The 24,066-nt window shown below is 42.6% G+C and overlaps 1 protein-coding gene across 1 annotated transcript in view; it reads right to left on the minus strand.

The window, feature by feature from the left end:
• The window catches only part of CERK (ceramide kinase), a 39,847-nt gene extending 23,149 nt beyond the window's left edge, over positions 1 to 16,698 (minus strand). Inside the window, exons 1-4 of the mRNA XM_083365809.1 lie at positions 16,312 to 16,698; positions 6,588 to 6,701; positions 4,210 to 4,332; positions 2,828 to 2,953 (exon numbers count right to left, since the gene is read on the minus strand). Of these exons, the coding sequence (XP_083221935.1) occupies positions 2,828 to 2,953; positions 4,210 to 4,332; positions 6,588 to 6,701; positions 16,312 to 16,462 (514 nt within the window). The 5' untranslated portion in view covers positions 16,463 to 16,698. The remainder of the gene's footprint in view (positions 1 to 2,827; positions 2,954 to 4,209; positions 4,333 to 6,587; positions 6,702 to 16,311) is intronic.
• Positions 16,699 to 24,066: the final 7,368 nt, after the last annotated feature.

Genomic DNA, 24,066 nt, shown 5'->3' on the forward strand with positions numbered 1-24,066 from the left:
GCCTGGGTTTTTAAAAAAACAAAACAGATCATGCCAGACAAATCTTTATTACCTTCTTTGATAAAGTGGATCAGGGAAATGCTGTGGACATAGATTTCTTAGACTGTAGTAAGGCATTTGACAAAATAGATGATGCCTACTCTTTGATAAGATAGAAAAACCAGATGGATTCTCAGTAAGCTGACCAACCACACACAGCAAGTAGTCTCAACGGAACTATATCTAAATGGAGGGAAGCGTGCAGTGGGGTACTTCAAGTTCTGCCTTGGGCCCAGTGCTCCACTTCATAAATGATCTAGATGTGGGGATGGAAGGGGAACTTATCAAATTTGTAGACAACATCAATCTGGGGGAATTGTCAACACTTTGGAAGAGACTCAAGAATCAGAAGAATCTTGACAGACTTGAGCATTGGGCCCTATCCAACAAGATCCAGTCGAGAGAAAAGTTAAAGTCCTACACTTGGGCAGGAAAAAGAACAGGTGTATAGAAAAGGTGATACATGGTTGAACAAAAGTAACTGCCAGAGGGATTTGTGTCCTACCTACAGGACCATAAGCTAGGTAAAGGTAAAGGTAAAGGTTCCCCCGCACATGCGTGCTAGTCATTTCCAACTCTAGGGGCCGGTGCTCATCTCCGTTTCAAAGCCGAAGAGCCAGCGCTTGTCTGAGGACGTCTCCGTGGTCATGTGGCTGGCATGACTAGATGCCAAAGGCGCACGGAACGCTGTTACCTTCCCACCGTAGTGGTCCCTATTTTTCTACTTGCATTTTTACATGCTTTCGAACTGCTAGGTTGGCAGAAGCTAGGACAAGTAACAGGCGCTCACTCTGTTATGCGGCACTCGGGATTCGACCCGCCAAACTGCCGACCTTCTGATTGACAAGCTCAGCGTCCTAACCCACTGAACCACCGCGTCCCTATAAGCTAGGTATGAGCCAGTAATTTGCTGTAGCAGCCAAAAAACCTAATGCAGTCCTAAGCTACGTCAACAGAAGTACAGAATCACAATCACAATAGTACAGCTCTATTTGGCCACACTTGGAATATTGTGTCCAGTTCTGGATGCCACAATAGAAAAAAGGACGAGGAGACCCTAGAAAGAGTGCAAAGAAAAGCAAGAAAAATGATAAGGGGTCTGGAAGCTAATCCATATGATGAATGGTTATGGGAATTAGGTCTGTTTAGTCCAGGGATGGGGAACCTTGGCTCTTTGATGACTTGTGGACTTCAACTTCCAGAATTCCTGAGCCAGCATGGCTGGCTCAGGAATTCTGGGAGTTGAAGTCCACAAATCATCAAAGAGCCAAGGTTCCCCACTCCTGGGCTAGCCTAACAAAAAGAAGGATTGGGGTGACATAATAGCCATCTTCTGATACTTGAGGAGCTGTCACAGGGAGGAAGGGTTTCAGTTATTCTCCAAGGCACCTGTGGCCAAGACAAGAACCAATGGTTGGAAGCTTGTTAAAGAGAGATCTAACATGGAACTAGGGAGAAATATCCTGACAGTAAGAACAACTAAAAATGGAAGAGCATGTCTTTTCAAGTTGTGGGTGTTCCATCAATGAAAATCTTTAAGAAAGGAAAAGATTGGATAGCCATTTGTCCAGGATGCAACACCCTGCCTTGGGGCGGATGTTGGACTAGAATAGGGCTTTTCAACCTTTTCACCCATTGTACCACTTTTAGGATATGGCAACATCCGAGCACCACCAGTCGCCTAGCAAGGTGTCAAAAACTTGATGACCACCAAAAAAGGAAAAAAAGTGAAGTACAGGTAGTCCTCGACTTACAACAATTCACTTAGTGACTGTTCGAAGTTACAATGGCCCTGAAAAAAGTGTCCCCACAAGCCACAGCTGAGCAAGACACCTGCCTGCCCGCCCGGCAGCACTCTTCTTCCTGTCTGAGGTTTTCATTGTTGTGAGCATTTCTGTTGAGGATTGGCAGCAGGGGTAGGGTGGGGGTGTGTTTGGTTTTTATTCCCCCCATCTGCTGGGTGGTTGCAGTAGGTTTTGGTCACTTCACATGACCCTGGGACACTGTGACCGTACATTTCAACTGATCAGCGCTTCTTCTGGGCTCAGCAGAAGAGCCAGGATCAGTGCTGAGCTCTAGCTGGAGCCTGGCGCTGATCCTGGTGCTTGCGCTGAGCCCTGCCAGTCCTACAGCTCCAGCCATCTCTTGCTCAGGCTTGTGTGGTGCTGCCACAAGTTCAGCTCATTCCCCTCCCCCGCTACCACTTTTCTAGGATGGTTGCGTACCACCTGCCAGGGGTCAAAGTACCACAGGTGGTACCCGTACCACTGGTTGAAAAGCCCTGGACTAGAAGACCTCCAAGGTCCCTTCCAGCCTATGATTCTATGAATAGTATCTATCTAGTAGGTATGCTGGAATGGAGAGTTGGTCAAAATGAGCATCGTTTAGAGAGTAGATGCTTCTTTTTCACTAGGCAAAATGGTTTTCCTGAGAAGTCCAAAATTATGGCCCACAGTTAAATATAATTAAACAAGGTAACCAATCAATTGGCTTAATTGTGCCAAGCTCTGCATGTGCTCTTCCAGTTCAAGATGAAGAGCTGAAACATCTCTTTATGTAAACAAGCACCCTGGAGTTTAATAACCCCGGAAACCACGTGCCAGACTATTTCTAAAAATAACTTTCTCAAACTTAGTGTACTATAAGTGCTTTTGGATTACGACTCCTCAATTTCTTCAACATTTCTGGAGGGCAGTGAATTGGGGAAAACTGCTGTATGAAGAAACTAGAATGCTGTAATTCAAGGCAGTTATTTAGAGGAGTCAGTAAACTCAAACGAATGACTCACCTATAACATCAGTAGCGATGGAAGCCAGACTAAACAATGGAGCCACTTTTTGTTCATATATTCTTTCTCCTTGCGATTTTCCACTGTGTGGATTAATATATACAAGTAAGCGCTTTGGTCTGGAGGCTGCCAACATGAAAGACAGAGAAGAGATTATTTGCCCTTTAGCTACTCTAGAAGTTGCTGAACTACAAATCCTCAAATCTCTTTTTCTGCTCAAGAAAAGGAATCTACTCAGGATTTCAACTCAGGATTTCTCAGTCATTACTGAAAGATTTCCAGAGGGAGAGCCGGCCAATAACTGAGTTCCCTTATTGAGGTTTTCTCATTCTAAAGACATTCCTTCCAGCATTCAAATGTTATTTAAGCTCATTAGTCTGCCGAGAAAATAGATAGACCCTTGTTAAGAATTGTATTCTCCATGATGTCAATAGCTGGAGAATGTATTGTGTTTCTTCATATATTCCAACTAAATACACCTCAACAAGTGTAAAGATGAGGAGGCCCTTATGCTGCTTGAAATATAAGGATCTGCTTGCACTCATACAATTGCCCATCTTATTCAAAATGTAGGCAATAACAGTGTAAAAGCCCACATCATTACTGGCTTCATTCCCCCCCCCTCCTTCTCAGAAATTGGTTAGGCCCACAGGAAAAAAACAAAGAAAGGACTGGTATTCTTTATGTGCAACCACGCACTCGTTACCTCCCGTATAGATTACTGCAATGCTTTCTACATGGGGCTGCCCTTGAAGACCACCCGGAGGCTTCAGCTGGTGCAGAGTGCGGCTGCGCAGGTAGTGATGGGAGCACCCCGATACTCCCATATTACACCCCTCCTGCGTGAGCTGCATTGGTTACTGGTTGTCCTCCGGGTGAGATTTAAGGTGCTGGTACTTACCTTTAAAGCCCTACATGGCTTAGGCCCGGGATACTTGCAGGATCGTCTGCTGCCGGGAACGACTTCCCATCGCCCAGTGCGCTCACACAGAGAAGGCCTCCTCAGGGTACCGTCGGCTAGACAATGTCGGCTGGCGACCCCCAGGGGGAGAGCCTTCTCTGTGGGAGCGCCAGCCCTATGGAACCAACTCCCCCCTGAGCTTCGGATGGCCCAAGATCTCCAGTCCTTTCGCCGCGGCCTCAAAACACTCCTTTTCCACCTGGCTGACCTGGACTGACAGGGATTTTAATTATGTTTTTAATTTTTTAACTCTAATTTTTAATTTATTTTAATTTTAATTTTAATTTATTGTCCAGGGGCCTTTAATTTTAATTTTTATTTTAACTTCTGTATTTATTGTATGTTATTGTTATTAGCCGCCCTGTGTCCTTCGGGAGATAGGGCGGCATATAAGTCCCAATAATAAATAAATAAAACATACTCTGTAAATCAAGTAGTTCTTTCAGTGTACATATCCATTGATTACACAGATGTTCATCAGTGCACCAGAAAGTCACTTCGTTGCACCGCCAGCGGTGATGCTGTGCCCTCGTTATGTAATACACTGCAAAACATATACAGACACAAATCAAAAGAGAATCACTGTTCCATACAAGCAATGTTGCTCTCATATATAACAACGTGTAGCATTTACATAATACTTGAGAATTTCGAAAGAAATTCGTGTCTGATAAGTTGGTTGAGGCCACAGATCCTGAGGGAAAAAAAAAAGCTGCAACTCTGGGCAGGGTGGGCAAAGAATTCATCTTCAGGTGACTCCTTGTCAATCTTTGAGATAGTCTCCTTTCCAAGTCAGGAAATCTTAGCTGGACTAAATTTATCTGCACTGGTATAAAATATTTGCCCATCTTAGAACAAAAGATAAGGAGTTCTGCTCCTTGTCTGCCCCCTATCGTCCCAAATACCATTGAATTTATGAGTGGCGCTACGCGCCAAAAAGTAATAGTGCTGAGCAAAGCTGTGAGGGCTGTGAAATTTGATTTAAGGCTAAATTAGTACTTTTTTTCAAATTTTGTGACTTTTTAGATGTGTAAATGTCAGCTTTCAGAATTTCCCAGCCCACATGCTGGATAGAGAATTCTGGGAGCTGAAGTCCACATACCTTAAAGTTGACAAGATTGAAACACAGTGATTTAAATTGATTCGGATAAGTTAAATAAGGTTTAATTTATTCCACACATGAAAGAGTTTCCCCTTTTCATTCCATTCAAAATCGCATTTCAGCAGCCACTATTGGAGAGGGTTATATTTCTAAGGTTTCTAGGGCAATTTATACAGTCCACAGCAACTTAACAATCTTAGAAAATAACTGAGGGTCAGGTTTATGGTTGAAGTGTTGGATTAAGAGTGGAGAGACCCAGGTTTTAAGCCACTTTCATCCACAGATGTTCTCTGGGTAACTTTGCATGGGTCCTTTAGCCCCACCTACCTTACAAGGTGGTTGTTGTGAGAAAAAAAGATGGGGGCATGCTAAGTACACTGTCTTCAGCTAAATGAATAAATTAGTGATTCAGTCTTGTTTTCTGCATATTATATATGGATTAAAAGAAAAGCAAAATGTGTTGCCTAAGTGTATTTCTAATCCACTTGTTTCTCTGAGAATTTCAAGGTGGGGGACTCTCCATAACAACCACTCTGTAAAGAAAGACTGAATCCAAACAAGCTTTCTGTAATTAAGTGGGGATTAAACCTGGTGTCTATAGCCCAAATCTAATATTCAGATCATTACATTATACCAACAACATAAATTTATTTCTGGTTCCAGGGTCCCCCCCCCCCCAGTTATTAATCTACAGACGTTTTTTGTGATGAGGAAAAATCAGATAAATTGGTTGAAGTTTCCCAATTAAAAATTCATTGCACGAAGCAAGGAGATAATATTTTAAATATGTAAAAAAAAAGCTCTTTTCAAAGATCTTGTGTAAAAAGAATCTTTCACGGCTTAAGAAAACCATTTTTCACAGATAGTCGTGCATATGAGTTTTCAATGTGCAGAGAAAAAAAAGGAAACTGTAACAATTTGGACACCTAGGTTTATTCATTCATTTAGTTTATTTCATCAATGCAGAATATTTGATTATCACTGGATACCATGCAAATGAGCGACGTGGTGACTTAGTGGCAGATGTTTCTCTTCTAGGGCACAGAAAAACAAAATCTAGTGTGAACTCACATAAGCATCAGAAAGGGCATTCAGCCAGTAAACGCCCAGCTCCATCCAGTCGCCCCAACTCTTATGTTGGTCATGTAAAAACTATATAAGTCAGGCAGATGTTACTCTGCAGCATTTACAAAAGTTTTGAAAACTGAACACATGGCATGACAGAAATTCTGAGTTCAAGGAGCCAAATAGCAAGAGATGAACTATGAAAATGAAAAGAAAAAAAAGAAAAAAAGAATGACTTGTCATTAAAAGACATCTTGATAATCCGCTTTCTGCAAAGAAGGATTTCTGCATAGAAATAATCTTTGATGCTTCACTGTAGCAAATGTGGGAGACAGGTTGAATTAATTCAGATCTTCTGTCAAGTAATAACTTATTTCAATTGGCATGCAACCTCTTGATAAGGCAGTCACAATTTTGTAGCTACTGCAGAAGAGGAACGTAAAGTTTCATCAGGATTCTTTCCTTCCTCCTTCCCTCTCCCCCACCCTTGTGTGTGTGTGTGTGTGTGTGTGTGTGTGTGTGTAGCTCAGGAAGGTACATGAATCCAGCTTCTTTGATTCCATATATTATGCAAACCCATCATGTCAATTACTTAAAACCTATTTGCACTAAAACGTGGCTTATTGTTTTACCAGTGAATCCGTGAGGCTTTGCCATTTTTTGCCATCTTCCAGGATGAGATTGTTTCGCCTCCCTTTCTTTCTCCTCAACAGCAATGATCTCAGAAATAGGCACAGCATAGCTCTCTGCAAAAAAAGGAAGAGTTGTAAAGTAAACAAACAGCCTGGCTGGACCAGAACCAAAGGAATCTCTCGCCCAGCTTTGCTATTCCTGGTGGCCAACAAAAACTCTATGGGAAGGCCAAAACCAGAACACTATCTTTGTAAAAAAAAAAAAGGCATAAACATTCTTTAGGCATTCACTTCAGAGGATATTTAGATTAAGCATGCTGCTGAAGAAAAGCAGAAAAGTACACTCTCAAAATACTCTGAAGACAAAATCTCTGGTCCCGGCAGCCAATCGAGATTGGATCCTGCAACATTATGCTGGGACACGTATATTCGCCTTCATTCCCAAAATACATTTCATGAATGTATTTCGACAGGTTGAAATAACAAGGTTGACCCAAAGTACTAGGGGATGGTCTCCAACATATGTACCACACAGTATCTTTTTTAGTAGAGCCAAAAATGAAGATTCTATTGTGGGAAACCTGGAGGAATAACGGATGGAGGAAGGAATCCAAGTGACATGTACACTGATTCTACTCTTATTTTGAAATGTGGAAAGAGATCAGTGATGCGCTGGTGCCTCACCACCTCCCGCGGCAGGACACCATGTGGCATGTTGTGTTGTGGCGCACGTGAGCGGTGACACTGGAGCAAAGCACCACTTGGCATCCTGCCATGAATAGCAGCACCAGCACATGTTATCCTGCCGTGGGTGGCGACACCGGCGTGATGCGCCACACGGCCTGCCACAAGTGAGGCGCCACAGCAACGTGCCACATGACATCCCGCTGCGAGCATCCACAAGAATTCAGACGGCGGCGTAACAGGTGTCGGGGCGTGGAAGCTGCAGCTGTCCTGAGGTAAGTGAGTAAGACGTCCCCTGAAAATAAGTCCACAACGCACCATGTGGCCTCCTGCCGCAAGCGGCCACCGGCAACTAGAAGTGGGCCAGTGGCCACACAGGCTCCTGCTGGATGGGGCTGCTGCTGCCACCACTGCAAGGTGAGGCATGTGGGAGGCCTCACTGTGGGGGTCCTCAGGTAAGCAGGTGCGGGGCGCGTGGGGCAGCTCCATCCCCCACCCTACCTTGATTTATATTTGTGTGCCTCGCCCCACCTCGTACAACTAGATGGTGGGACGCAGTGGGCAGGGTCTTAACCGGAGCTTATTTTGGGGTAGGGCTTATATTAGGTGTGCACGTAAAAATCAAGCTAGGGTTTATTTTTGGGATGGGTCTTATTTTCAGGAAAACACAGTAGGAGGTGAAAAAATAGCATGGGGGAAAAAACTGTCAAGATGATCTTCTCCAAAAGACCTCTTGCTTTAAAAATATGTAAGTAAGTGCTACATGCATTCATTTATTTATGCTGAATCTTTTTCTGTTCATACTGAGATATTTGCATTGTTCTGGAAAACCTATATTTAGCTATTTATTTCAAAAACAACAATGAATTGCAAAACAGAGCTTATTTTAGCTCTGAATCCATGCACAGCAACCAGTGTGTTAAGCCTGATACAAAGCTTTATCTCTGAGTCCTAAATGATTAAAGTAGTATTTATTAGACCTGGCAATTTTAAAATGAATGGATTTGTAACATTTGGCTGGGAAATTCTATTGGCTGAAGTCCACTCATCTTAAAGTTAAATTTAAAATATACCATATTAGGATTGGCTAATCAGTAAGAGAAAGCCGATGCCTATAATGTGTAGAAGATCAAGAAAGGAGGAAATGCTAAAGATATTAAAGGGCAGACAAGACATGAGAGAGGAAGTGATTCATCTTAACTGAGATTTTAAAAAAATCAAGGGAAATAACTAGAAACAAAATGTATTCTAGCATTTGTGACTATGAGACCAGAGGGATAGTTTCCCAAGGTTTTTTTTTGTCATTAAAGAGAACATCTCATACCCGTTTTATTCCAGAGCCTCTGTAGGTACCAATCACTGGCTAGCTTTATCTGGGTTTGAACACTATGCAGATTTAGCTTCCAAGTCTCAGCAATGAGTGCATGGCTTGGAAGTATTCAGAGAAATTGATGTGCTATTCCTGGATTGCCTCTTTGCTGGTAAACATATGTCTCATCAAAATATTTGAATGGATGCAAATATTTATATCACTCTTCAAAACCATGGTTTATTAATTAGAACTGCTTGTTAAGCCATAACCAATAAGTTCTGGGTGCTCACTCCAAACCCAAAGAAGCTATTTTATTGCAATACATGCAGATCCCAGCACCGGGAAAATCCCAAGTACAGTGAGGGGAAAAAACTATTTGATCCCCTGCTGATTTTGTACGCTTGCCCACTGACAAAGAAATTATTAATCTATAATTTTACTGGAGGTTTATTTTAACAGTGAGAGACAGAACAATAACAAAAAAAATCCAGAAAAATGCATTTCAAAAAAGTTATAAATTGATTTGCATTTTAATGAGTGAAATAAGTATTTGACCCCTTTGCAAAACATGACTTAGTATTTGGTGGCAAAACCCTTGTTGGCAATCACAGAGGTCAGACGTTTCTTGGAGTTGGCCACCAGGTTTGCACACATCTCAGGAGGGATTTTGTCCCGCTCCTCTTTGCAGATCCTCTCCAAGCCATTAAGGTTTCAGGTCTGACATTTGGCAGCTCGAACCTTCAGCTACCTCCACAGATTTTCTATGGGATTAAGGTTTGGAGACTGGCTAGGCCACTCCAGGACCTTAATGTGCTTCTTCTTGAGCCACTCCTTTGTTGCCTTGGCCATGCGTTTTGGGTCATTGCCATGCTAGAATACCCATCCACAACCCATTTCCAATGCCTTGGCTGAGGGAAGGAGGTTCTCATCCAAGATTTGATGGTACATGGCCCTATCCATCATCCCTTTGATGCAGTAAAGTTGTCCTGCCCCCTTAGTAGAAAAACACTCCCAAAGCATAATGTTTCCACCTCCATGTTTGATGGTGGGGATGGTGTGCTTGGGGTCATAGGCAGCATTCCTCCTCCTCCAAACACAGTGAGTTGAGTTGATGCCAAAGAACTCGATTTTGGCCTCATCTGACCACAACACTTTCACCCAGTTCTCCTCTGAATCATTCAGATGTTCATTGGCAAACTTCAGACGGGCCTGTGTATGTGATTTCTTGAACAGAGGGACCTTGCAGGCACTGCAGGATTTCAGTCCTTCACAATGTAGTGTATTACCAATTGTTTTCTTGGCGACTATGATCCCAGCTGCCTTGAGATCATTGACAAGATCCTCCCGTGTAGTTCTGGGCTGATTCCTCAATGTTCTCATGATCACTGAAACTCCACAAGGTGAGATCTTGCACTGAGGGAGATTGTCAGTTATTTTGTGTTTGCGAACAATCTTACCAACTGTTGTCACCTTCTCACCAAGCTCCTTGGCAATAGTCTTGTAGCCCATTCCAGCCTTCTGTAGCTCTACAATATTGTCCCTGACATCCTTGGACAGCTGTTTGGTCTTGGCCATGCTGGAGTTTGGAATCTGATTGATTGATTGCTTCTGTGGACAGGTGTCTTTTATACAAGTAACAATCTGAGATTAGGAGCACTCCCTTTAAGAGAGTGCGCCTAATCGCTGTTTGTTACCTGTATAAATGACACCTGGGAGCCAGAAATCTAGGGGATCAAATACTTATTTCACTCATTAAAATGCAAATCAATCTATAACTTTTTTGAAATGCATTTTTCTGGACTTTTTTTGTTGATATTCTGTCTCTCACTATTAAAATAAACCTACCATTAAAATTATAGACTGATCATTTCTTTGTCAGTGGGCAAACATGCAAAATCAGCAGGGGATCAAATAGTTTTTCCCCTCACTGTAGATAGCTTTTAAAAACTTCCCTGAAAAAAGCAATAGCAACCTAATTTTTTTTTAATCCCATTTATATCCCGCCCTTCTCCGAAGACTCAGGGCGGCTTACAATCTAAAGCACAATGTGCTTAGCAATAGCCTTCATTCTATGTATATACCTGCTTATTAGGGCTTTCGGCCCGCCCCAAGCAGCATTTTTACAAAGTCAGCTTATTGCCCCCAACAATCTGGGTCCTCATTTTACCTACCTCGGAAGGATGGAAGACTGAGTCAACCTTGAGCCTGGTGGGATGCGAACCTGCACTAATTGCAGGCAGCTGGTGTTACTTAAGGATGCATTAGCCCACTGCTCCACCAAGCCTCTAATTCCATATTATTGTCAAAATAATTACAAGAAGTTATCAGCAGCTGCCATAAGAAAGGCTGAGCACCGAAGAATTGAGGTCTTTGAACTATGGTGCTGGAGAAGACTCTTGCAAGTCTTTATTATTATTATTCTCTTTTAAACTTGGCCTTACTTCTCTTTGTGCTTTACTTGTTTCTTAGGAACTTAATAATCATAGTTAATTATAGCTGGTTTTGTCAACAAGTACTTGGACTCTTTGTGAGGTTGCCTACGACAAGAACTCAGACTTTCAAATGTCCTTATTGGCCCAGTAAATAACTTCTTTCTGTATTAAACCCAAGACAACAACAATAATATGATGATCCAGGAGGAGCATTATCTTTAGCATTCAAATGCTTCTGAAAAGGCCCAGTTTTTGCAAACTTCCACAGGAGAGCTGATCCAAACTGGGTGGAATGGGACCTTATCTGCAAGGCTCTGTTCTCTTAGCCTTTTGCTAATGGGGACCATCAATAGATTGTGTATGGCAGTGAAAGTTGGACCATAAGAAAGGCTGATCGCCAAAGAATTGAGGCCTTTGAACTATGGTGCTGGAGAAGACTCCTGTGGGTCCCTTGGACTGCAAGGTGATCAAACAGGTCAGTCCTAGAGGAGATCAACCCCGACTGCTCTTTAGAAGGCCAGATCATGAAGTTGAAGCTCAAATACTTTGGCCACCTAATGAGAAGGAAGGACTCACTGGAGAAGAGCCTAATGCTGGGAAAGGTTGAGGGCAAGAGAAGAAGGGGACGACAGAGAATGAGGTGGCTGGATGGAGTCACTGAAGCAACAGGCGTGAGTTTAAATGGACTCCAGAAGATGGTAGAGGACAGGAAGGCCTGGAGGAACTTTGTCTATGGGGTTGCGATGGGTCGGACACGACATTGCAACTAACAACAACAATCAGCAGCTGAGTTTGACTCAGGCAGACTTTCCCTTCCTTACTTACAAATCACATGAGCCAACATTTCTCCCAGCCCTTCTATTCTCTTACTGAACCACCCAGAGGAAAAAACAGTTTCTTCCTGGACAACTGCAGCTTTTCTGCTTCTTTCTGAAGACTCCAGGGAGGGAGCTTTATCTGCGCTGTTTCACTATACACATAGTGGACCTATGATGAACGAGAAACTTCTCTAAGATGCATTAAAAAAAGGGATGTATCCACCCTGCTTTAGGACTGGACTAATATATACTGTAGGCTGGCAATCTGGTAAAAACCACTTATAGTAAAGATTTTGGGCTGACTGTCAAGTCACACAAAGCTAATGGTCAGAAAGAAAGCTAAGATTTTCTATTAGATCTGCCAGCTTAGCGGATGTCAGCAGCAGAAAATACCACAAATACAGTAATTCCCAAAACACTGAATGCTGCACACTGAAATTACTGAATATGCCAGAAACAATACTGAAAATACAGTGGTGGAAAAAGCCTTAGAAAATATCAGTAGCAATTTTCTTTTGGTAAAGAAGAATTCAGCCCATCTAAAGAAAAGCATAATCTGTAAATTCAAAATACTGAAACTTCATTAGAATTTGAGTTCTGTTAAAGCTAGGTACATTTCCTTCAAAGAACTGGGGTTGGGGCAATGGGTAAATCTTAAGATAGAAATTCCTTTCTTACGTAGCTTCTTTTGTGGGGTTGTTACTTTGGTAGTGGAACACTTGGTTGATGTGGCTGGTTTTACGATAGACTTGTGTTTTTAATTTGTTGACGAAACAGCCAGGAAGAACAGTGTGGTAATGTTTTCTTCTTCCCAAGTCAGCTTTATTCCTTTGAAGATGTTGTTGATAGTTTTGTGTATATTCTCTGATTGGTCCTTTTTTATTATGACAACGGTTGTTATCTATGTATCGGATCCATAGGATCTTTGCATTCCATCCTAAAACTCCCACTGATCAATATAAAGGTAGGACATGAATCTGAATTGTGTATATTAAAAATCTCACAACAATAGGCCTGGTCCTTTGTCCTGAATAGAAACAAAAGCAATACTATAGGTAATTTCAATTTGTAATTTTTTTAAAAAAAGTATAAATTCATTTGCAAGCTGTAGGTGCTCAATGTCACAATGCACAATTAAAAATAATAAATTATCTATGTCTTTAAAAAGATCACTTTATTTTTCTTTATTCTCAAAACTGTTTTACCATTCATGGCATGCTGTTTATCAGGATTTTGAAGGTGAATAGTTCCATTTTCCATGTGAAGAATACTAAGGTTTTTTCTTTTTAACTTTGATGTAAAATTTCTGCTTTATCTCCAAAAATTTCAGTTTCATTCCATGTAGTGCAGTTTTTAACTGTGCAAATTCATTTTAAAAGAGTATAAATCCTCAGGGAAAGCATTTAAAGTAATATGCAACTTTGCATTTTTTTTATTTCCTACTTTCTCTTATTCAGAAATAAGTATAGTAGAAGTTGCAGTTTTTTCATGTTCATCTGAGGAGTTTTCTCTTTATCAATTAAGTCATAAAGTAATCATAGATGAAGAAGAGACTTTTAATCATTCAGATTACTGTGCTTGGAAATTCCTTGTGTCATAATACTAACCACTAGTCAGCAAAGCACCCTTTAAAATGCTTTGCAATATATTAATGTATTGCTCTTCAACTGAATAGAATGTAATGAAGTTCACGTTACATAATGTACCTGGAAAATAATACAATGATATTTGATTTCCAAAGGTCAACTGAAGCAAAATATGTTTGCTTAGCTGAAAAAAATGCAGGAACAAGGCTAATTTCCTGAAGAAGAAAAAAAGAGGTTTCCCAACATATGGAAACTAAAATATATAGGCAGAAGAGATCATTGTAAAGGAAGAGGCAGCTATAGGGAGGAAGGCACTGTTGACTCAAGAATTGGGAAAGACTACTGCTTTAGCTTCTATGCAGCAAGTACTGCTGATGAAATAAACATCCTGAGGTATTCTGAGTGAAAGCTAGAAATTATCTGCCTGTATTGAAAGAAGGATTCTTTCAAATGGACAGCTCCTTGGGTTATTGGTTAAAAGCTTATAAACATCTTTCCTTAATCAGTGAACACCCCCTCGCCCACAAAAAAAGGTGTGGAGAAGATGTAGAATTGTTGCCAATGGTAAATCGTATCTAGATTTTTTTCACCCCACCCCTGAAAAATTAGATAATTGAGGCAAGGTGATTTATATAAGGGAAATCTTTCTAAAAGCACACTTAATTACAGCTTCCTCTGACTGTAGTTCAGATAAGATAGTAAGATATCCTGGCTGAGCTGGATGATTGGTTCTTCTGGATATGTGGATTTCAACTCACCGATTTCTCAGCAAGGGATCTGCTGGCTAGGAAGTTGATGTCCACTTATGTGGAAGGTGTCCAGGTTGAGGAAAGCAAATATATGTGGAGAATGTAGTAGAGATGGAGTACAAGAATAGGTCCTTTTGCTTAAAAGACTTTGCACATAGCCAAAAAGCATTCATAAAGTTTGAAGAACATTGATAAACCTATGAGCAATCAAAAAAGGCTTGGGTGGAAGCATACTCTGGAATAACCAGATTGGCCGGCTGGCTTTATGTCTCATTATTCACCACAAGTGATGGGTGAGTCTCACATAACAAGACAGCCTTTTAGATTATGTTGGACCTCAACATTTAGTATAAAATCTCTCAGAGAAGAGATGAGAGTATAACTATACAATAAATCTGTTGTCTGAAAAGTTATATCAAAAGTTCTCCAAATTGCATTTTTGTTGTGGTTGTCACTGAAGTTGCAGCAAATCCAGAAGTCATGGCTTCTCTGGCCGTTAAAAAGTCTATGATGGCTTTGGCAGAGGAAGCTAATCCATACATATTATACATGTAATCATAGAAAGTGGTTACTGACACTGAGAGCAGACAAACTATTGTTGACACTTTTCAAATTGGATTCAAGTATATATGCTTCCCTGACATACATTGGGGATTATCAATAAAAGTTCTACAGATTGTTTCAATAGGCTCAACAGACATTGACTGAGAAAGCAAATGTTTCATGTGGTTATTTATGTACAGTACAGAGAAGTAAAACTAAACCAATCCACAAATTTGTTGTCAGATAGGAATGATTCACCACAGAAGATTGATAAAACTATTATAAAACTTTTCACAGCAGTTGTTTAAATACCTGCATTTACCACTATAATGTATACTACTTACACAACTCATACTGATTTTAAAAAAAACATTGGTGGCTGGGGAAGGGACAGACAAGTCCAAACATTTCCTAAGATCTTGACAGCAAGCTACATTTGTAAAAGATGTTTCAGAATTGAACCAACTGAGTCAGTTAATTTTCCTTCCTTTCACAATACGGGATAATAATTTGACAAATAATGAAACCAATACTGAAAGGGGTGTGAGGTTTTTCTTTAGGCCCCATTTTTAAAAAAAAATGGAAGTAGGGCCTTCATTTACGGGCCAGAAGTGTCCCAAATGGCTTAAGGATTTCAATAACTTTTAAAAGGTAAAGGTAAAGGTAAAGGTTCCCCCGCACATGCGTGCTAGTCGTTTCCGACTCTAGGGGCCGGTGCTCATCTCCGTTTCAAAGCCGAAGAGCCAGCGCTTGTCCGAGGACGTCTCCGTGGTCATGTGGCCGGCATGACTAGCACGGAACGCTGTTACCTTCCCACCGGAGTGGTCCCTATTTTTCTACTTGCATTTTTTACGTGCTTTCGAACTGCTAGGTGGGCAGAAGCTGGGACGAGTAACAGGCGCTCACTCTGCTACGCGGCACTCGGGATTTGATCCGCCAAACTGCCGACCTTCTGATCGACAAGCTCAGTGTCCCAACCCACTGAGCCACCGCGTCCCTTTTTAAAAGGTAGAGAGACTATTTTTTTACTAAGATCCCAAAAAGGCAACTTCCTAAAATTAAAGAGACCAGCACATGAGCGCATCTTATCTGGTTCCAAAACTCGCTCCAGCTGCTTTAGTATACTAGGGGTTCTTGTGTGTTTGTACATGGGTGCCTTCGTGTCAGTGTTGACTCCAGGCAATTGCTGAACACGTCCTTGCAGTTTTCTTCTAATCCAGGGTTCGGCAACCTCGGCTCTTTTATGACTCGTGGACTTCAACTCCCAGAATTCCTGAGCCAGCTACGCTGGCTCAGGAATTCTGGGAGTTGAAGTCCACGAGTCATAAAAGAGCCGAGGTTGCCGACCCCTGTTCTAATCCCTAAAAAAAAAGACATTAAAGCGTTGCCTTGGTAGGTCTGCTTCACTTCAAAAGAAGAAGGCAGAGAAGAAGGCCTTAAGACCCTTTGGCATCTTCTGGACCTTGCAAGTTAAGAAGGCGACTCGTTCCGTGGGTCAGCTACTCTGCACATGCCCAAGGACCCGGCTGCACACCTCCAGATCTGACCCACCAGGCTCCCCTTTGCAGGGAAGCCGGCGAGGTCACCGGCGGTCACTCACCTCGGCCCCTGCGCGGCTGCGGCTCCAAGCTCCGCCAAGCCAAGAGCCCCAGCTCCCGGTCTAAGGTGACCTCCTGGGCGCGCTGCTCCAGCACCAGCAAGGAGACGAGGAGCTGGGTCCGCCGGCCAGCCGGAATGGACCGCTCGCCCATGGCTCTTCAGTGACCCGGCGTCCTTGGCTTCGGCGACATGATTTAGGGCGCTCAGTCCGGAGCTGGGCGAGCGCCGCCGCCGCCGGGCGGGCCGGGTAAGTCTGCCCGTCGGATGTTTTAGAATCTGTTATCCTTCAGAATTTGCGAGCCCGCGCGTAGCGAGCATGCGCGAGAAGGATTTGCGCACGCTCAACAGCAGCAGCAGCAGCAGCTGCAGCTGCGGCGGCCGCGGCGCGGTTCTCTAATACGGCGCCGGCGCTTCTTCCGCGGCTTAGCTCGGTGGACTGGGTCGTGGGGGGGGGGGAGGGATACTGCAGAGCGGCTAGATCGGCCCAGCCAGCTCCCGCTCCTCCTCCTCCTCCTGCTGGAGCTGACCTTAGTCCAGGGGTCTTCAAACTTGGCCCTTTTGTGACTTGTGGACTTCAACTCCCAGAATTCCTCAGCCAGCCATGCTGGCTGAGGAATTCTGGGAGTTGAAGTCCACAAGTCACAAAAGGGCCAAGTTTGAAGACCCCTGCCTTAGTCTTGTCTTGCAAACCTGCCAAGCCCAGCTAAGAGTGGGAAAACCGGGCTGCCGTCGCCCTCCTGCCAAGTGGGCGCTTTGCAAGACGCCGAGCCAGGTTGGCCCTTGGCACAGAGGTGTGCCACGCAAGTGTCCCCTTTGAAGCGCTCTCGGAGGAAGCGCCCTCGAGCTGGCGAGACGGAGTTTCGCTTCCTTGCCCTTAACTGTTTATTTATTTTTATTTATTTATTTTAATTCCATTTATATCCCGCCCTTCTCCGAAGACTCAGGGCGGCTTACAAGCTTAGCAGTAGCCTTCATTCTATGTATATGCCTGCTTATTAGGGCTTTCACACACACCCCAAGCGGCATTATTACAAAGTCAGCTTATTGCCCCCAACAATCTGGGTCCTCATTTTACCTACCTCGGAAGGATGGAAGGCTGAGTCAACCTTGAGCCTGGTGGGATGCGAACCTGCACTAATTGCAGGCAGCTGGTGTTACTTAAGGAGGCATTAGCCCACTGCTCCACCAAGGCTCTTGTTGTTACGCGACCTCGCAGTTGCTGGCTTCTTTGTCCGACCGTCTCGACGGGTCCTTGAACCTTCCCTTAAAACAGGCTCCTATATCGGCTTGGGTGTTGTTGTTTTTTGTTTGTTTATTTAAATCACAAATCAACCCGCAGCCTCTTCCCTCATCCTATGTCCGGAGAAGCAGAGTTGAAAGATGATCTTTTGTTTGTTTGTTTTTTTTGGACACGTCTTTCGCATTCGTGGCTCTGACGGAGGAGGATGTTTTTTTCAAAAATGGCAAAAATGGGCAGCTTTTCAAAGTTGCTCCGGATTTGCTTACTTTAGCTCTTCAAGGAAGCTGGCAGATGAGACCGAAGCAGAATCTGGCCTGTGTCCATATCCTTACGCTGGGCAAGAGACCACTGTGGTTGGCAGACAAATGTTAAAAATAGCCGTCCCCAGTGCTTTTTTTTGTAAAAGAAAAAGGTGCCGGAACTCACACATGTCATACAACCCACCTTGCCTACCCTACAAGGTTCCTTCCAAAAAAGGTGCCCGAACTCCGTTCTGAACGTTCTTTGAGAAAAAAAAGCCTTGGCCGTCCCAAAGCCTGATATTGTAAAATGGGAGTACAATATGACGGCGTGTTTGTGGTAGCAAACTAGAAAATCATTACTTTATCATAGTAGCTGAGTATTGCTAAACTTTGGATGCTGTGCTATTTTTGTGCATATTTTCCTGTTCAGTTTAAAAAATGGTGGAAAAATAAAGGAGCCATGCTTGTTCCTGAATCTACGGTATTTTATTTTTAAGGCTTGCAAAGCTAATGTGCAGCACAATGTATATCCTGTATTTCCAACATGGAGTCAGGGCACCATATAGTCCCCTGGGATGTTTTTAGAAAAGTAGATGTTGGCTGGATGCAACCGAGATATTTGGTTGTCTTCTAGTAAACTGTTGTTTTATAACTGGGCATTTTGTATGCTTTCCAAATTCCAAATATGTTTAGTGACCTCAAAGGTTTGGGAGCCTCTGCAATAGGTCCTATAATGTAAACATTCTTATAATATTTTCAAATCTATCAGTGGGATCTGAAAGATTTTGGAAAATGAGGCAATTCTTGCTCCAGGTTTATCTGTATTCCACTGAGTGAAAATAGAGGTACAGGTAGCCAATGACCATTTGTTTAATGAGCATTCAAATTATGACAGCACTGAAAAAAGTGACTTACGACTGGTCCTCACATTTATGACCATCACACTGTTCCCAATGTTTGCGTGATCAAAATGTGGGTGATTGGCAACCAGCATGTATTTACCTTTTGCAATCTTCTGGCAAGTGAAGTCAATTGGTTAGCCAGATTCTCTTAAACGTGTTACTAACTTAACAAATGCAGCGATTGCTTAACAACCAAATGGAGCAAAACTCACTTAACTGTTTTGCTTAGGAACAGAAATTTTGGGCTCGATTGTGGTCATAAGTCGAAGACTATCTATACTTAAGCTTCTGAATATGCCATAGCAGAAGTTTTTCTTCTAGGAGAAGAATGGAAAATATGGGTGTGAACCTGAAGATGTTCCTTGCACAATGCCTTCAAAAGAACAATTCATGCTTTTTTTAGGGAGCTGTGTTTGTCTAAACTCCATTTTTGGAAAAGGCCTGAATTGGGAAAACTGGAGAATTAATACTCAGTTTTGCTAACTAGAAGCATTTTCAAATGTTACAGTGAAGAATGATAGAATGATAGATAGGATGGAAATTTGGGGAAATGGGCAAGCTTCAGGTCATACCAATCTCAAATTACAATTGTTTCTAAAAAGAAATATGCATTCACGTGGATTAAAAGCAAAATGAAACTATGACATTTTCTGATGCTCTTAAGAATGAAGCTAAACTTTGGAGAATTGGTGAATAATTCTACCAACTTGATCTAACAAAACCAGAAATCAAATGTACTTCTGGATGACTTCAGTTCTTGGCATCCCAATCAAAGCCATGGTGCAGCAATTCCATCTTTCTTGTCCTTTAATATATGTGGAACAGTATCAGTTGCTGTTTCTATCAGAAGAAACAGCTTTCTAGTTTCAATGTTATGCTTTCATTATATATGCTGCATTAGTACCTTTCCAAAACTTTTAAATGAATGTCATATTTCTTCTTTTTCTTTACCTTTGCATTGTTTGCTATAAAAATAATTAGAAAAAGAAGGCATGCATAATTTAAGATTAATGATACATGCAACACATATCTTTCACCTTTCTGTAGAAGTAAAAGGATTTATCAGTGAAAATAATGCTTCTGACTTATACTGTCTTTTGATGTAAATCAGAGGTCCCCAACTTTTTGGACACCAGGGACCAGTTCTGTGGAGAAAGGTTTTTCCACGGACTGGAGAGTGACTGGTTTTGTGTGCTGACTGCATCCCACGGATGGGGCTTTGCTTGTTTGTGGGGATCGGTTACTGGCATGCCAAGGACCGGTACTGGTCCATGGACTGGGGGTTGGAGATCCTTGATGTAAATCATGGTTAGGATAGCCATGTTAATTTACTGACAAATGTTCTTATTTGGAGATATATATTTTCTTTAAACAAGTCATAGGCAGTCTGGGTGTTTGCTCTGATTTTCCCCCTGTTTTTTAAAAAAGAATTTAGTGTTTTCAGTTTGCAGTGCATTAGATTAACTGTTGTAGGAGGGGAATTGGGTTAATTCAGGCAAAAAAGCAGAACTCTTAGCAGCTTCTGACTAACAAATGGCATTAAAGTGCACAAGCTTTTGTGAGCCACTAGTGACAAACAGGCAGCTATGCCTTTTACAGTGGACAAAAAAGTATTTGGTCAGCCACCAATTGTGCAAGTTCTCCCACTTAAAAAGATGAGAGAGGCCTGTAATTTTCATCATAGGTATACCTCAACTATGAGAGACAAAATGGGGGGAAAGAATCCAGGAAATCACATTGTAGGATTTCTAATGAATTTATTTGCAAATTATGGTGGAAAATAAATGTTTGGTCAATAACAAAAGTTCATCTCAATACTTTGTTTTATTAATTAATTAATTAATTAATTAATTAATTAATTAATTATTGGGACTTATATGCCGCCCTATCTCCCGAAGGACTCAGGGCGGCTAACAACAATAAAATAAAATAATACAAAAGTTAAAAAGAAATTAAATTAATGGCCCCAGTAGAATAAATTAAAATTAATTAAAAATTAAAAACATAATTAAAATCCCTGTCAGTTCAGGTCAGCCTGATGGAAAAGGAGTGTTTTGAGGCCGCGGCCAAAGGATCAGAGATCCGGGGCCATCTGAAGCTCAAGGGGGAGTTGGTTCCATATATACCCTTTGTTGGCAATGACAGAGGTCAAACGTTTTCTGTAAGTCTTCACAAGGTTTGCACACACTGTTGCTGGTATTTTGGCCCATTCCTCCATGCAGATCTCCTCTAGAGCAGTGATGTTTTGGGGCTGTCGCTGGGCAACACGGACTTTCAACTCCCTCCAAAGGTTTTCTGTGGTGTTGAGATCTGGAGACTGGCCACTCCAGGACCTTGAAATGCTTCTTACGAAGCCACTCCTTTGTTGCTCGGGCGGTGTGTTTGGGATCATTGTCATGCTGAAAGACCCAGCCACGTTTCATCTTCAATGCCCTTGCTGATGGAAGGAGGTTTTCACTCAAAATCTCACGATACATGGCCCCATTCATTCTTTCCTTTACACGGATCAGTCGTCCTGGTCCCTTTGCAGAAAAACAGCCCCAAAGCATGATGTTTCCACCCCCATGCTTCACAGTAGGTATGGTGTTCTTTGGATGCAACTCAGCATTCTTTCTCCTCCAAACACGACGAGTTGAGTTTTTACCAAAAAGTTCTACTTTGGTTTCATCTGACCATATGACATTCTCCCAATCCTGTTCTGGATCATCCAAATGCTCTCTAGCAAACTTCAGATGGGCCCAGACATGTACTGGCTTAAGCAGGGGGACACGTCTGGCACTGCAGGATTTGAGTCCCTGGTAGCATAGTGTGTTACTGATGGTAGCCTTTGTTACCATCAGGGGACACATACAGAGAGGCCAGGGCAAATCTCAGAAGAGGCATTAGGATGGCGAAACAACAATATAAACACAAAGTGGAGAATCACTTAGCAGACAACGATCCAAGGCAAGTATGGCAGGGACTGCAGCACTTAACCAACTACAAAGGCAGTATGAGGAGCATGATTAACACTGATGCCTCATTGGCTGAGGAGCTGAATATCTTCTTCGCTCGCTACGAGGTAAAAAGACCAGACCCCGTAGCCTCTGCTGGCCGGCCTTCTGATTCTCAGCCACTCACCCTGTGTGAACACCAAGTGAGAGCTGTATTGAAGGTTGTGAATCCCAGCAAAGCTGCAGGCCCAGATGGGGTGCTGGGGATAGTGGTTGGGAATTGTGCCGACCAATTAGCAGGGGTGCTGACAAGGATTTTTAACATCTTGCAAACGGCATGTGTACCTTCATGCTTGAAAGCAGCTACCATTGTTCCGGTACCCAAGAAAACTGCAGTTGAGTGCCTGAATGACTACAGAACTATTGCATTAACGTCTGTAGTCATGAAATGCTTTGAAAGATTGGTTCTCCAACATCTCAGGACATGCCTCCCACTGGATTTTGATAAACATCAATTTGCCTATAGGGGAAATAGGTCGACAGACGATGCCATAGCTACTGCTTTACACTCTGTAGCAAGTCATCTTGAGAAACCTGGAAGCTACGTCAGGATGCTTTTTGTTGACTATAGCTCGGCTTTCAACACCATTTTGCCGAGCATTCTCATCAAGAAGCTGACTGACTTGAAATTCTCCCCCGCCATCTGCGATTGGATTCAAGACTTTCTCAGGGACTGGTTACAAACAGTGAGGGTTGGGTCTGCTTTGTCCACCCCCCTGAAGCTTTACCGGCTCACCACAGGGCTGTGTGCTTAGCCCCTACCTGTACTCTTTATACACTTATGATTGTGTATCATCTGACCCATCCACTGCGATAATTAAGTTCGCAGATGACACAACTGTGGTGGGTCGCATTACAGGTGGGGATGAGACAGCATACAGGGGGGAGGTACAAAAATTATCCATATGGTGTTGTAACAACAACTTGCACCTGAACATCGGCAAGACGAAAGAGATGGTGCTAGACTTCCAGAGGAAAAAGGAGGAACCTGCCCCACTTTACATCGGGGAGGGCTGTGTGGAGAGAGTTTCCTCCTTTAAATTTCTGGGAGTCTACCTCTGTGAAGTTCTGACCTGGAAAGTTAATACAACCCAGGTGGCTAGAAAGGCCCAACAGAGGCTTCACTTTCTCAGGGTCTTGCGGAAGAACAGGGTAGAACAACGGCTAATGACCCTCTTTTACCAGTTTACTATAGAGAGCGTCCTCTCGTATGGTGTTGTGGTTTGGTATGCTGGTCTGACAGCCATGGATAGGAAAGTATTACTGAGGGTGGTGAGCACAGCACAAGACATTGTGGGCTGTTCCCTGACACCACTGGATGACATCACCAGGGCTCGTTGCCTTGGAAGAGTGAGGAAAATTCTCAGGGACGACTCACACCCTGGACGGTATCTCTTTACTCTCCTACCATTGGGTAGGAGATATAGGAGTATAGCCAGCCGCACCAACAGGCTGAAAAACACCTTTTATCCGTGGGCTGTTAGGCTTTCAAATGAGAAATAACTTTTGTGAATTTTATGCAGAATTGACTAGGGAGGCCGGTGTGTGGTGTAGTTGGTTCACATGGTGTAGTAAGATGGAGGGTTTGTTGTCACTGTGTGTTGGGGTGTGGGAGCACAAAGGGAGGCTCAGCTAATCTCAATGTATACATAGTTGTATTTTGACAATAAAGATTCATTCATTCATATACTTTGGTCCCAGCTCTCTGCAGGTCATTCACTAGGTCCCCCCGTGTGGTTCTGGGATTTTTGCTCACTTTTCTTGTGATCATTTTGACACCACGGGGTGAGATCTTGCATGGAGCCCCAGAATGAGGGAGATTATCAGTGGTCTTGTATGACTTCCATTTTCTAATAATTGCTTCCACAGTTGATTTCTTCACACCAAGCTGCTTGCCTATTGCAAATTCAGTCTTCCCAGCATGGTGCAGGTCTACAATTTTGTTTCTGGTGTCCTTCGACAGCTCTTTGGTCTTGGCCATAGTGGAGTTTGGAGTGTGACTGTTTGAGGTTGTGGACTGGTGTCTTTTATACTGATAACAAGTTCAGCCAGGTTCATAAAGGTAACGAGTGGAGGACAGAGGAGCCTCTTAAAGAAGAAGTTACAGGTCTGTGAGAGCCAGAAATCTTGCTTGTTTGTAGGTGACCAAATACTTATTTTACCGAGGAATGTACGAATTAATTCATTAGAAATCCTACAATGTGATTTCCTGGATTCTTTTCCCCCATTTTGTCTCTCATAGTTGAGGTATACCTATGATGAAAATTACAGGCCTCTCTCATCTTTTTAAGTGGGAGAACTTGCACAATTGGTGGCTGACTAAATACTTTTTGTCCCACTGTAATACATTTTTAATACAGTCAAAAAATTTGCTACCAG

The sequence above is a fragment of the Vipera ursinii genome (assembly GCF_947247035.1).
Source record: "Vipera ursinii genome assembly, chromosome: 6".
In the NCBI taxonomy this organism is placed as follows: domain Eukaryota; kingdom Metazoa; phylum Chordata; class Lepidosauria; order Squamata; family Viperidae; genus Vipera; species Vipera ursinii.